Source organism: Lingula anatina, chromosome 1 (genome assembly GCF_051362555.1).
Source record: "Lingula anatina isolate TDL-2025a chromosome 1, LinAna3.0, whole genome shotgun sequence".
NCBI lineage: Eukaryota > Metazoa > Brachiopoda > Lingulata > Lingulida > Lingulidae > Lingula > Lingula anatina.
In genome coordinates this window covers 15,263,085-15,276,437 of record NC_141767.1, presented here as the reverse complement: position 1 = coordinate 15,276,437, position 13,353 = coordinate 15,263,085, and the positions used below count along the sequence as shown (strand labels likewise).

At 40.2% G+C, this 13,353-nt stretch overlaps 2 protein-coding genes across 6 annotated transcripts in view; one reads left to right on the top strand and one right to left on the bottom strand.

Moving 5' to 3' along the window:
* Positions 1-86: 86 nt before the first annotated feature.
* On the top strand, positions 87-4,138 carry LOC106163525 (kelch-like protein 10). The gene is made up of 4 exons (XM_013541131.2): positions 87-1,883; positions 2,053-2,250; positions 2,531-2,650; positions 3,135-4,138. The coding sequence occupies exons 1-4, from the start codon at positions 530-532 to the stop codon at positions 3,356-3,358; spliced, it is 1,896 nt and encodes a 631-aa protein (XP_013396585.2). The 5' UTR covers positions 87-529; the 3' UTR covers positions 3,359-4,138.
* A 191-nt stretch (positions 4,139-4,329) lies between these two features.
* LOC106163538 (uncharacterized) overlaps positions 4,330-13,353 on the bottom strand; it is a 37,783-nt gene continuing 28,759 nt past the window's right edge. For all 5 annotated transcript variants that reach the window (XM_087004233.1, XM_087004217.1, XM_087004222.1 and 2 more), the window contains 14 exons: positions 13,149-13,236; positions 11,591-12,933; positions 11,215-11,302; positions 10,548-10,586; positions 8,685-9,946; positions 8,310-8,481; positions 7,966-8,099; positions 7,611-7,791; positions 7,081-7,242; positions 6,657-6,779; positions 6,261-6,389; positions 5,806-5,946; positions 5,438-5,503; positions 4,330-5,154 (listed from right to left, as the gene is read on the bottom strand). In XM_087004233.1, the coding sequence (XP_086860359.1) occupies positions 4,886-5,154; positions 5,438-5,503; positions 5,806-5,946; positions 6,261-6,389; positions 6,657-6,779; positions 7,081-7,242; positions 7,611-7,791; positions 7,966-8,099; positions 8,310-8,481; positions 8,685-9,946; positions 10,548-10,586; positions 11,215-11,302; positions 11,591-12,933; positions 13,149-13,236 (4,197 nt within the window). In that variant the 3' untranslated portion in view covers positions 4,330-4,885. The remainder of the gene's footprint in view (positions 5,155-5,437; positions 5,504-5,805; positions 5,947-6,260; positions 6,390-6,656; positions 6,780-7,080; positions 7,243-7,610; positions 7,792-7,965; positions 8,100-8,309; positions 8,482-8,684; positions 9,947-10,547; positions 10,587-11,214; positions 11,303-11,590; positions 12,934-13,148; positions 13,237-13,353) is intronic.

Sequence of the window (13,353 nt, the reverse complement as noted above, 5' to 3'; positions counted from 1 at the left end):
GTTTTATTTGTCTTTTCAAGGGGCTCTTAGTGAGCAAGAATGCACGCGTTGAGCACTCAAGCATGAATATTCACTTCTGAACACGTCAAAATATTGAAGCTTATTAGCATTCAAATGAAATTGAAAGCGACTAGGCCTAAAGGACTGAATTTGATCCAGTTATGAAATTAAAAATGTATGAGATATTACTATATGAAAAAGACGTTTATTCAAATTCAAATGAATAAGAATTCAACAGCCTTGTTTCTTAAGTGGGCCCGCACGAGAAACGAGTAACAATTTAAAACACGACGTCTGCACATTTTAAGATATCCGACTAAACTTTACTAGCCATCAAATACGTCTGTATCAGATATTTAATGTGAAAATATGCCAATATATGTGATAATATTTGTTTGCACAGCAAAAGTAGAATAAAATATTACCAGTCCCGCAGTAACATGACAAACGACGTCTCCTTGACAAATGACGTCATGAGGTTTCGTCTACGTAGCACGAGTACGTCAAGATTTACGTTGTAACGACTTCTATGTTTATTAGAATTGAATCAACAGAAGATGTACATTTCAGCATATTGATCATCTCAATGAATTACGCAAATATTTTTACAGATTTTCACCAAAATCTGAATTATCTTCGAACAGAGCAATCGTTATGCGATGCAGAATTAACATTGGCAGACGGACATTTGTGCGCACACAGATGTGTCCTTGCCGCCGCAAGTCCATACTTCCAAGCAGTTTTTCTGAACGGAATGAAAGAGACGAAATCTGCGGTGGTGAATATCCCAGATGTGACCTGTGCAATAATGGAAAAGATATTAGAGTTTGCGTACACATCAGATGCAAAAATATCGGAAAATGAAGTGGAACATCTGCTGCCGATAGCTGATCGTTTTCAGATGGACGGTCTTGTGACTAAATGCTGTAGGTATGCCGTATCCAGTTTGCAGCCAGAAAATTGTGTGGGAATTTGGAACTTTGCAAAACTCTTCAATTTTGTGAATTTAGCAGAAACAGTTTTCAGATACATTTTGAATAATTTCACAGAGGTTTGTAAACATGAAGAAATGATGGGGCTTGACTTAGAATGTTTTGAAGAAATAATTAGCGACGATAGATTGAACGTCAAGTCAGAACAAGAAGTTTTCAACGCTATTGTTTCTTGGATAAGTCACCAAGATCTAAGTGACCAGAACAAGGGAAAATTAGGAGAAAAACTTCTCTTAAACGTTCGCTTTGGACTATGTGATCCAGATCTTATTCATCGAATCATAAGAATGCCACTGGTCCGTCAACATCCAGCTCTGGTAAACCTTTTGGATTCTGCTATTTATCATCAAGCGGAGGCCTATGTGAAGGAATACGAAAAGCCGCTGTCCCACACTCTACCGACCACTCGCTTGAAATGCATGTTTCGTCCTCGCGTTCCATCAAGTTTGGTTTTTGCGATAGGAGGTTGGAGTGAAGGCAGTCCCACAGCTCAGTTTGAAGCGTATGATGTCCGAGCGGACTGTTGGTTTTCCCACATTAAACTCGAAGACCGTGACTATCCAAGGGCATACCATGCAGTCGTTACGCTCCACAACAAAATCTACGTCATGGGGGGTTATAACGGGAAACGTTACTATAACACAATGAGATGTTTCGATCCGGCAAGTAAGACGTGGAGCGAAAAAGTCCCCATGTATACAAAACGGTGCTATGTGATAGCTGGTGTAGTGAGCGACTGCATTTACGCATGTGGCGGTTACGAGCCGGGAACACCCGATCCCGTGGGTAGGCTGCGGACCGTAGAGAAGTATGATCTGCTGACGGAGCGCTGGTCGTTCGTTTCAGACATGCTTTGTGAGCGCAGTGACGGAGGCGCGGCAGAGCTTAATGGTAGGACTATTTACCTTCGTAGAATTTAAGTGTAATACTTGTGTACTTTAATATATCTTCTCACGTAATACCAAATACTCGAAAAAGATGACCCAAAATAGAATTGCACGTATAAAGATTTTCTTCAGAACTTTTCTTTAAGCATCTCACTCTAAAACTGTCGTTCAAGGGAAGTTGTACGTGGCAGGTGGGTTTAACGGAGAATCTTGTTTGAATTCTGCGGAGAGGTACGACCCTGTCACCGACCAGTGGTCACTTTTACCGACCATGAACCATCCCCGTAGCGGAACCGGACTCGCTGCTGTTAACAACATGTTAGTCGCCATCGGCGGCTATGACGACGTCTCGCAGACAAGGAGGAAGTGCGGTAAGTGTGGTGGCGTTTTATTCATTTTAAAGTGTAAGGTTTATTCATATTCGGCTTTTTACATTATTTATTTATTTTATTGCATTTTAAGAAAAATTATGGTGCGTGGTTGGCTTTGATAGATATTTGTACGGATAAAACCAAATAAATTAACAAACTTAATAGTAGGCTATTATAAGCAGTTATAGGCAGCATTTTTCCAGTGGAATTTTAGTCTAACGTTGTTTTAGTCTAGCGTGGTACACCTATTTTCATTTGTCTATGACGTTCACGACCTCAGGTGAGAAATATGACCCAAGGACGCACAAGTGGACCCTTATTTCTACCATGAAGGAGGCGAGGAGCAACTTTGCAACAGTGGTCTTGGAGGGAAGCGTTTACGTCATTGGCGGATTCAATGGCAAGTTTTTGACATGAACAGTAGGGTCTCCATGAGCAAGTTTATTACACGATGAATTCTCAGCCAGTTTCGTTGCGTAGTCAGACGGGTGACCTGTATAAATCACTTGTCATTTCATTATGTAATACATACTGAATATACTGCTGTATTTTTGTAAGCACATCACTAGGATGTTTTTATTTTCTTTTTCTTTTATTTAAGGTAATCAGTTTATTGATTTATTTAAGATGTATTAATTCATCACATAAGTAAGGCACTATGTTATTATAAATCACTTGTCATTTCATTATGTAATACATACTGAATATACTGCTGTATTTTTGTAAGCACATCACTAGGATGTTTTTATTTTCTTTTTCTTTTATTTAAGGTAATCAGTTTATTGATTTATTTAAGATGTATTAATTCATCACATAAGTAAGGCACTATGTTATTATTGTTCTCATTGTTTCCTTATATAAAGTGAATATCTATTTGCTTTCAGGACAAAACACAATGAGTTCAGTAGAAAAGTATGACATGGAAACCAAACGCTGGGAAGAGGTAGGGGTCCTGAACTTCCATCGCAGCGGTCTGGGTGCTTGCGTCGTAGTCGGACTCGGGAACGCAGCCGAATTCACGTACACTGGCAAGTATGGGAAACGCAACAGGAGAAGACATTCTAACATAACACACAGGAACACTTGGATGAGAAACAGACGAAAGTGATCACTACATTACTACGACTCATTTCACTTGTGCCAAGAACATCACCTCACCCGTGTCGCTCTCCACCCAGGAATCTCCCTCTGGCCAGCAACTCGTCGTAGGACGCTGAACCGACCGTCGGCAACAGCCCCACGAGAGCGAGGTCTCTCCGGTGGAGAGAGCACTATGAAACAATCTCCATTTTTTCATTCCATGCATTTTTTTCTTTCATTTTTTGAATCATGAAAATTTGGGACAAAAATCATTTTCCAAAGCACTGTAATGATAGTGACTTAAAAATGCCACGACATGGATGTGATAAGGAAGCGACGATATATCGATGTGCTAACGAATTTCTCATAGCATGACAAATGTTAATGGTTAGTATATAGATACGATTGTACTTTACAAATAGCAGTATCAACTGACTTTCTCTTAAATATCATGAGTCATGCATGTTGCAGGTGTTGGAATGGATGTCTTATGTTATACAAAGTTTCTGAAGAGGATATCATGAGCACCGAGATCAGCTTACTTGACAAAAAAAATTGTCTCAGGAACAATAGTCTACAAGTATACTTTATACGCCATATCATAACCTACTTTTTATAATTTTTAGAGACCATCTCACCGGCAAAGTCATTCTTTAATAATCTGTGAGAATCGAAATTTATTTCAAGAAAATAAACATATAAAACATGTAATAACTGAGATGTTTTATAATTCAGCTCAATTTTAATCTCTTTATCAAGGAACGTTTCAAAGTCTACATAGAAGTAAATTATAGTTAAAAATTGTCCTGTTTGCCTTTAAAAGATCCAAACCATTGTCTTAAACAGCTAAAACTAGTAAGGTTAGTTTCTCATCAATGAATAAATATTATAGTCTTAGAAACTAAGATAGACTCAATATGATCATTTATAATTACGATTACCAGTGATTGGGTCAATAAGAGTGTTATTTGGGGAGAAACAGTATAAACCACGCTAGAAAAAATTGTAAATGAGTTTATTGCTGTTCAACGTTCGTACAACAGAATAACATCATCTAATCAAAAACATGTAGCTTTAACAATGACATCCCTAAACTGTCATTTTCTTGTCATAACTTTAATATGGCTACAATTTAACAACCTAGACTGACAATAAATCACAATCTAATAGAAATACTGTGTAAATGAAGAGCAAGTGGAAGATCAACCACGCTTATAAAAGGATACGGAAGGGTCTTGGAATGTTGATATCACGAGGACCACTTCCTCGAATGAATTCGTATCACATCATACAATAAATATCGTTCTGGTTATATATAAAATAACAATGTAACATTAATATGTTATCATATAAACTACTGACCCCTCGTGTATATAATAATGTGGGATTTTACTACATACATGTATGTGTCGCCTTGATTGGCAAAGAAACGAGATTTCATATAAAAATATCAGTGAAAAGTTTCACTTCCTTTTTCAACTGACCAGTGCTTTACACTACTTGTTGTGATGCAAAAAGCAGACTAGTGTTTGCATAGACATATCCTCAACTAACTTCACGCATAGCGCGAGGACATGGTTGGGAACTGAAAGTTCGCTTTGTACATTGACTCTCTATAATAGTCTTTCCGTAGTTTTTCTTCTTTGCGCATGCTGTTCCGCCTCAGCATGAGGCAGATCACGAGGATAAGCATGATAAGAGTCAGGACGATAAGCCAGACGATCAAGATGATCATGACGGTAGTGGAGAGCAGCTGGCTCGGAGACGAGCAGAGAGGATTCGTGGCCACCTGCTGTTGGAAGCCGGTCTTGGCGGTTTCAAGATCTACAAATTTGAATGAAAAATTTTGAAAAAAAAAATGTTTACAAGATCAAAAGTGGAAAAAATATCAATTTAGCAAAATAGAAGAGTTTTTTAGCTATTTTGGATTTGAGAGAAGAATATAATATTATTTTCATACACCTCATAAAATATCATTATGCACACTTAAGTTTTCGTGAGGGGTGGGGGATTGGTTTTCACGAGTTATCTTGTGTTTCCATCAGTTTCATTAAAGCGATTGTAGAAAAATAATTGCACAGGGAATAAATAATTCTATATAACTCACCAACTGTCGCAGCTTCCAATTTGTTTTTCATTTCTACAATTCCTGTAACATTGACTGCCCTCAGTGCTATCAATGGAATTGAAAAGGCAACAAATGAACTACGCTGTGCACAATGAGAACCCCACACAATTTAAACTGAATGAATGGCGAATTTAAAAAACTTCCAAACAACTTTTCAATACTGTGATTTTGAAAGTAGTGGGTCGTCCATAAAACGAATACTGAAAAAATTATAAAAGATAAATAAATAATATCATTAAAATGTCGTCGTTTATGTCCTATAAAAAGAAGTAATAAGAATATGAATAAAAAAATAAAGAAAGAAGAAATGTTTACAATAAAAAATTTAAGTTCATCAAAAGACTTACCGTTCATTGAGGCCAAGAGCTGGTTGCCCAGGTCGGTAAAAGTAATGTTCAGAGCGTCCAGACACGAGTATGAGCCAATCAGATTCAAGCATATCTGGCTTGAATCACACGTGCTTTGGTTGCGGCTGCATTCATCTATATCTGGAATGAAATTAGTATTGATATATGAGCGATCTGTAACACATGGGTAGCATTAAGTAACAATTAAAATATTTGATTACATAATGCCTTCATATGGTTGAATTTATTACTAGGCTATGGTGTATAAAATAATGTAAAATAGATTAAAATACTGGAAAAATACTTTGCTGAATTACTAGGGTAAAATGTATCACAGTGTAGGTAGTGAACGCCATGATCAATTGCACGACAGAATATTTTTTAAAAATAACTAGTACTTCCCACAATGGATAATGATAACAAATACCAAAGTCAAAGAATGTGGTCCTACTTACCTTCACAAGTATGCTGATCATTACTTAGGACCAGACCAGCGGGACATGTACACATATAACCACCATTCACATTATTCAGACACGTATTGGAGCAGCCACCGTTGCCTGGACCACTGCATTCGTCAATGTCTGAGAAAAGAATATGCGAAAAAATAAATGGAAACGATAATGTCATGTAACCTAAAAATGTGTTACGATTTTAAGGCACTTTTTTAATCCCTTTTATAACTACATTATTTTGATGCTTTACCCCCAGTCACATTTTCAATAATCCCACTAGCAAATGTTCTTTTTTAATCAACAAATTTATTTCAAACACCGTTTGTTTTTACGCTTTATCACATATTATGTTTATTATCACAATGCTTCTTGTGTGTAAATATTTTATTTACTTACCAACGCAAGATTTTGTATCTGGCTGTAGGTTGAACCCTGTGTTACATGTACAATGGTAGGTGCCGTATGTATTCACACAGTTGTGGGCGCAGCCATGGTTGCCAAGCTGACACTCATCAATATCTAAAATCAGAATTATCCACATCATTACCACGGTAATAATGACATAAACTACTATATTTGCAAACTTATTAGTGGAAGTCTGAGAAAAAAGCTCTTCATGGGCAAAACATATCTATCAACCCCATCTTTTTTCAGCAACATTTTAAAAAACACAGAACGCTTATGAGTATAAGTAAAATAAAAATATGAACAAAATGCTGTAATACAAACGTGTCTCATAAAAAACTCCATGTCCGGGGAAAACCCACGAGCTACAATATAATCTATCAAGTATTATAATATTCAAATGTTTGCCTTATACCTTGGTCGCCGGGTGGACCAGGTGGTCCCTGTAAGCCTCTATCCCCCTTGACTCCTGTGTCACCTATTAGTCCGGTGTCACCTTTCTGTCCCCGATTTCCTGACGGTCCTTGTTGCCCAGCAACACCAGTGGGACCTGACGGACCTTGGATACCTGGGTTACCTGGAGGGACGACAGATTTAACATGTGTTTAAAATAACTCTCGCGGTGTCTGTATAATTGAAGTGGAAGTGTTTGTCACTCTAGATATTCTTTACAATATTAACTTGATTATCAAAATTAACAGATTGTCATTGATCATTCATAATGAAGTGGGTTTTTTTAAATCACTACATCCACATAGGTCACAATATACCCTGTACCCTCCTAATACTTCATTAACCCCTTTTTGGTGTTTTGCATATGAAAAGCCAATAGTGTAAAAAATCGGCAAAAACTGAAAACTAATTATTAATGTACAGTAGGGGGAGCCAAACTCCAAAAGCCTTCAAAAAAGGGTACTTAAAATTTATGATACAAAATTTTATTACCTTTGTCTCCTTTATCTCCCTTGGCTCCAGTTGGACCAGCTCCACCCTGAGGCCCAGGAGGCCCGGTGGCACCTGCTGAGCCAGCCGGGCCTTCGACACCTCGGTCACCCTTAAGACCCTGAACCCCTGGTTCTCCTTTCTGACCCTGTGGACCTTGACTGCCAGTGGGGCCAGTAGAACCCTGAGTAAGGCAATGGCAAAAATTACAACTGTTAACAAAAGGTCTACTTACTTCACTTGGTACCTTATTTCTGTTTGAAGGCATTGGCATCACTGACGAAAGACACCATTATATGATTTTTTAAATTTTTATTGCAACAAACAATTGGTTCAAAAAGTTAGCCCAATAAATTACCTTAGGTCCTTGCGGGCCCATAGCACCCTTTATGCCTTTCTCTCCCTTGGGACCCACCAAACCTTGTGGACCTACATCGCCTTTTGATCCCTTTGCTCCTTCTGGGCCAGGCGGTCCTTGGATTCCTACAGCACCTTTATAAGGCAAAAGCACAATTAACCTTGCGTTACATATAGGAAAAAACGGATATAAAGGCATACAAACAAACAAACATTGAATCTATGAATTATTAATTGAATCTATACATTTAGACCCCAAAATATTCGTTTGGCGAGTTTACATTTTTTACATAACACTACAGTGATTATTTTTTGCAAGGCTTCGCGCTAAAAGCGTTTTCTTACCTGAGGGTGATGAAGTTGTTGGCGGTGCTGTCGCTGTACTTGTAGAAATTGTGGTAGTTGAGGTTGTAGTGGTTGTGGGTGTGGTAGGTGTGGGTGTAACAACACCGGTAGTCGAAGCGGTTGATGGAGATGCAGTGGCAGCGGTGGCAGAAGTCGGTCCTTGTGTTGCCGGCTGAAATGTGATCGATTTATGAATAGGAGAGAGAGTTTTACCTAAGAAATAGTTTTAGGGTTTGTGCGATCTTACCAAAACAAAAATTAAATTAAAATTACTCATCGCATCAATTCCCATGCAATTACGATCACCTCAACACACTACCTGTAAACTCAATTCCTGCCAAAGATATTGAACAAAAAACTGTGTTCGCCACTTACCTCGGACACGGCCAATCTCATACCGACAGGGAAGCCGTAGCTCTCTCTGTCTGCTGTACCATACAACAAGCCCATAAAGCTGACGTCTCCTCTCGAATGCCTGATATTGTGTGCACCTCCTGACACCTGGAAGGATACTCCCACGTACTCAGTGCCCGGTATACTATTCCAGCTCAGGCTGACAACGTTGCTGAGCGCATTTCCGTCAAGCAATAGGCCGGCCTTGTCAGCATCGCGAACGACCAGTGAGAAATAGTGAACGTAGTCTCCTCCTGTCACGCCGCCGGAGTATTGTGGCGTGGCAAAGTTATACTCGAAAGCATACTGTTCCATGGGAGGGATAAGAATCATGGAGGGATCCGCCACTTCACTTGAACTGTACTGACTGTACACAATCATCACCACCATGATCGGCTCGCTTGAAGTGATGTGGGCGTAGGTAGTGGAGGGGATAACCTGCTCCTCCCACTGGCCACGGTTAAGCGTGAAGCTGGGGAGGCCCGTCACCTGGACGACCGTGTTATCTGTAGCTGCCACGAATCGGAATACGTCCCCAGTTGTACGCCCTGGCGTGGGCACGGTGCCGAAGTTTTTACCCCAAGACGGAACAGGTGTCAACTGTTCTACCAAGTGGTCACGAGAGCGCGTTCCGGCACCTACGTTTGTTCTGACATTGCCGCTGAATACTGCTATGGGCTTGTTTGATGATATTAATGTGCCAGTCATATCACCAACACTTTGAGCCTGATAGGTATCGAACCGATTCAGTGATAATGCCGATGTGGGTGTGCCAGACTGAGCTTGGTCGGAAGTAGAAGCGTAGGTGACAGTGACCTCAGTCCCGTTTTCCAGTGCTGCTATGCCAAACTGACAGGCGATTTCAGGCGGGCCGTAACACACAGTGAAATACTCGGTGCCCAAAACATCAGTGGGTAAAGCAAGGAAGCCATCGTTGGAGAACAGCTCTTTGTTCACCGCATAAACAACCACTTCGTTAGTCGCCGTAACATACACAGCTTGATTACCGTAGCCTGTTGCTGACATGCGTAAGTCGTGGGTGAGGTTCACAAATTTCACTGTACGTGGATCTATACTGGCTTGGCTTTGATAGGCCGGATTCCACTTGGGCGTTGTCACGTTCACATCGACGGTGACATTGTAGGAAGTCGTGATGTACAGCTCCAGTGGGAAATTCTGAGGGAACTCTACGGTGTTTTGCATGTACATCAACAGAAACTCTTTGCCTCCAGTATCCTGGGCAGCTAAAATCAAAAACATGTCAAAAATTATAACATATATAAGCAAACGTGACCGCGACATCGTAAGATGTTCAGCTCAGGGAAATGTCACTAAGGGAATGATCAACGTTTAATAAGGTGCATTTAAGACTTTGAAATCCAATCTATCTCATCGCAATCGGCTATTCACTGGTGTCTTACCATTCACTCACGACAATAGCATGACAGTGCTAGAAGTAATATAATAGCCGTATACAAAAGCAAGTCAAAGATCACGCCCTTAACCAGGTATGCCGGAGGACCATCCTTTGAATTACGATATCATTGTTAACGACATACTTTAGAGGGGGTGGGGGTGTCATTAATTGTTATCTCATATTGACTTGTTTTGTAATAACACGGTGCATTGGTGAACTGGACATCTACATGTATGTGCGCTATAACACTTTTAAAAGTGGGTGCACATGCGCCTTTGGCACGGTTATGTAATACTTGTTAACCTCCATAATAAATATCATAGGCTAAAAGTCAAAATTATATGTAATTATACGTGAAACGGCTAATTTGATGAATGAAGTCAATGAAAACACAAAGGCACTTCGCACCAAGCATTTTTTAATCTTACCTGAGCAATCTTCATCAATTAAACCATCGCTGTCGTCGTCTAAAAACAGATAAAAAGTCAAGCGTGTTAAAGTAATAATGCATCTTTGTTGCCAATTATTATAATAAATATAAGATTAAGTTGTTTAGATATTCAAAGTTAAACATAAAGGGGTAAATTAACTCATTATATAGATACGCCTCCATGTCATTTTAGAGCGCACTGCATTTTTTGTCTTCTTTGTCGCATTACCTTGTGAGTGCAAGGGTTATATATACCTGTATTATAATATAAATAAGATATAAGCCCCCATGCTTTGAATAAAAGAAAAATTATAATCGCACCAAGGATTCATCCCTTTAAACTATGTTTCATGCTATTAAAAATCACATCGTATAAAGCTGCAACGAAAAAGAATCATGGGAGTTGAATTACCAGTGCTAAAAAAGAGGTAGGCATACCCCACTAAAATTAAACATTCTTCAGCTTAGGAGATCCAAGTGAAATCGGTTAGAGGAATAGGAATATTTTGACTTCGAAAGTCAATAATAATGGTCATATTTAATTGGTTTTCAAATAAAAAGGATGACAGTGAAAAAAAAACCTTTTTGGTCGTGAGTTTAACGTTGAGCGGAGTTCACGGAGGTGTGTGTGTGTGGGGGGGTCTCTAATAGTCCATCATCTTTACCTATTCTGTTACAGATTTCCTCGTCTGCGGCTCCGTCACAGTCGTTGTCTACGGCGTCACCAGGAGTCATAGTGGAGGGAACGCACACCTGCTCGGAAATTCAAGTGAAAAAACGGTTAATCTTGTTTTGCATTTCTCTTCTTAAGTTCGTTTTATCACAAGAAGAGCAAGAATTGTGTGCTAAATGAAAAATGCATTTTTGTGTACATCAAATAGGCCCTATTACATTCTACTATGTTGTTATAATCCATACTGTGCACAAAAATAATAAAATTCAATACAAAAATATATTAAAGTAAACGAGGGAAATGTGTAGAACTACTGAAAAAATAGCTTAGACATCGTAATTGTAAAAAAAAAAAAAAAATACACGTACAGTTTGAATAGCAGCAAGTCTCATTCCAATTGGGAAACCGTAACTTTCTCTGTCGGCCGAACCAAACAGGATGCCCATGAATGTAACTGCACCAGTGGAGTGTCGCAGTCTGTAAGCTCCCTGTGGCACGGTAAAATTGGTGGCAACGTACTCGGTGGATGCCACGGGGGACCACGTGAGGGATCTCGCTTGATTCAGAGGTACATCGTTCAGGAGCAGGCCATCTTTGTCCGCATCCTTTATGACGACCATGACGTAGTTGGTGTAGTCGCCGCCGGAGACTCCCCCAGAGTATGTGGTCGTTGCAAAGTTATATTCATAAGCATACTGTTCTGTGGGTGGTACCACTATCATAGATGGATCGGCTGGTTCATCGGGCGAGTATTGGCTGTACACGAATTGGGTCACCAGAATGGGCTCAGAGGCAGTGACACTGGTGTGGGAAGTGGAAGGAATGGTCACCTCTAGGACATCGCTTGCAGCCAGCGTGTAGGTAACGGTGGCCGTGGTATTAGCAATGGCGACTTGGGTGTTGGGTCTGGTGGCAACTATTCGGTAAACATCGCCTGTCGTACGGCCTGGCGTGGGGACAGTGATGAAATGCTTGCCCCAGGAGGCGGTAGGCGGAAGCTGCTCTACTAGATGATCGCGGGAGGAGGTTCCAGCGCCGATATTCGCTCTTACGTTCCCACTGAACACGGATATCTTGCGGCTGGCGGTGATGCGGGTGCCGGATAAATCACCTACACTCTGGGCTTGGAAAGTGTCATACTTGTTCATGGTCATACGGAGAGTCTGGCCATTAGTGTATGTATTACCATTGTAGTCAACACTGACAGGGGGTCCCGAAGGATTGGGGAAACGAATAACCACCTCAGTGCCGTCGAACACGCCAACTATAGCAAACTGAGTGGCGATATTAGGAGGAGAGTAGGAGACGGTGTAATACTCCCTTCCCAGGGTGTCTACAGGCAAAGCTAAGAAAGCGTCGTCCGAAAACAGCTCCTTGTTGACACCATAAACGACCACGGCACTGCTTGCACTGACATGTATGGCTTTAGTGGACATGCCAGTTCCTTTCTGGCGCAGATCCTTGGAGAAGCTGAACTTCTTCACCTCCTGAGGGCTAATGGTGTCCGAAATGGACACATAAGGCTGTGTCCATTTTGGTGAGGTGACGTTTACCTGGACGGGGATGTTGTAGGATGACGTGATGAACAGTTCCAAGTCAAAGCCTTGCTCGTTTTCAACAACATTGTCCATGTAGACAATGAAGAATTCTTTACCACCTGTGTCCTGGAACTCCCTGCAATCTTCATCTACTTTCCCGTCACCATCATTATCTACAGACAAAGCAAATTTTAAGTCACCAAATGCTTCTATTGAGATATTTGATATAACGTATCAAATGCCATTCTTTTGACCGGATTCATTACTTTTCCTATTAGTTATACTATGATTCTTAACTCATGGAACCATTGACAGCAGAATTTCTAGTAAGATATGAAAAACATAAATCCAGAATTTTTTTAGAAAAGACTAAAGAGTATGTAATCACCGATTCCATCGCATTCTTCTTCATCTACCGAGGTGTCGCAGTCGTTATCAACCCCATCACCCGGTACCATGGCAGGTGCTGCACAGGCCTGGAGAAGATGTTCAATAAAATGTACAAATTTAATGCCGGTGCCATTTTTGAAAAACAAAAATTGCATAATTAAATGCACGAGCATACAAAAGTAAAAGGGTATGCTACACTTATG

Coding starts and splice junctions, on each gene's coding strand:
- LOC106163525 (XM_013541131.2), top strand. CDS start 530: ATGTTTATTAGAATTGAATCAACAGAAGATGTACATTTCAGCATATTG. Junction 1,884..2,052: donor AGGCGCGGCAGAGCTTAATG/GTAGGACTATTT, acceptor CTGTCGTTCAAG/GGAAGTTGTACGTGGCAGGT. Junction 2,251..2,530: donor GCAGACAAGGAGGAAGTGCG/GTAAGTGTGGTG, acceptor TCACGACCTCAG/GTGAGAAATATGACCCAAGG.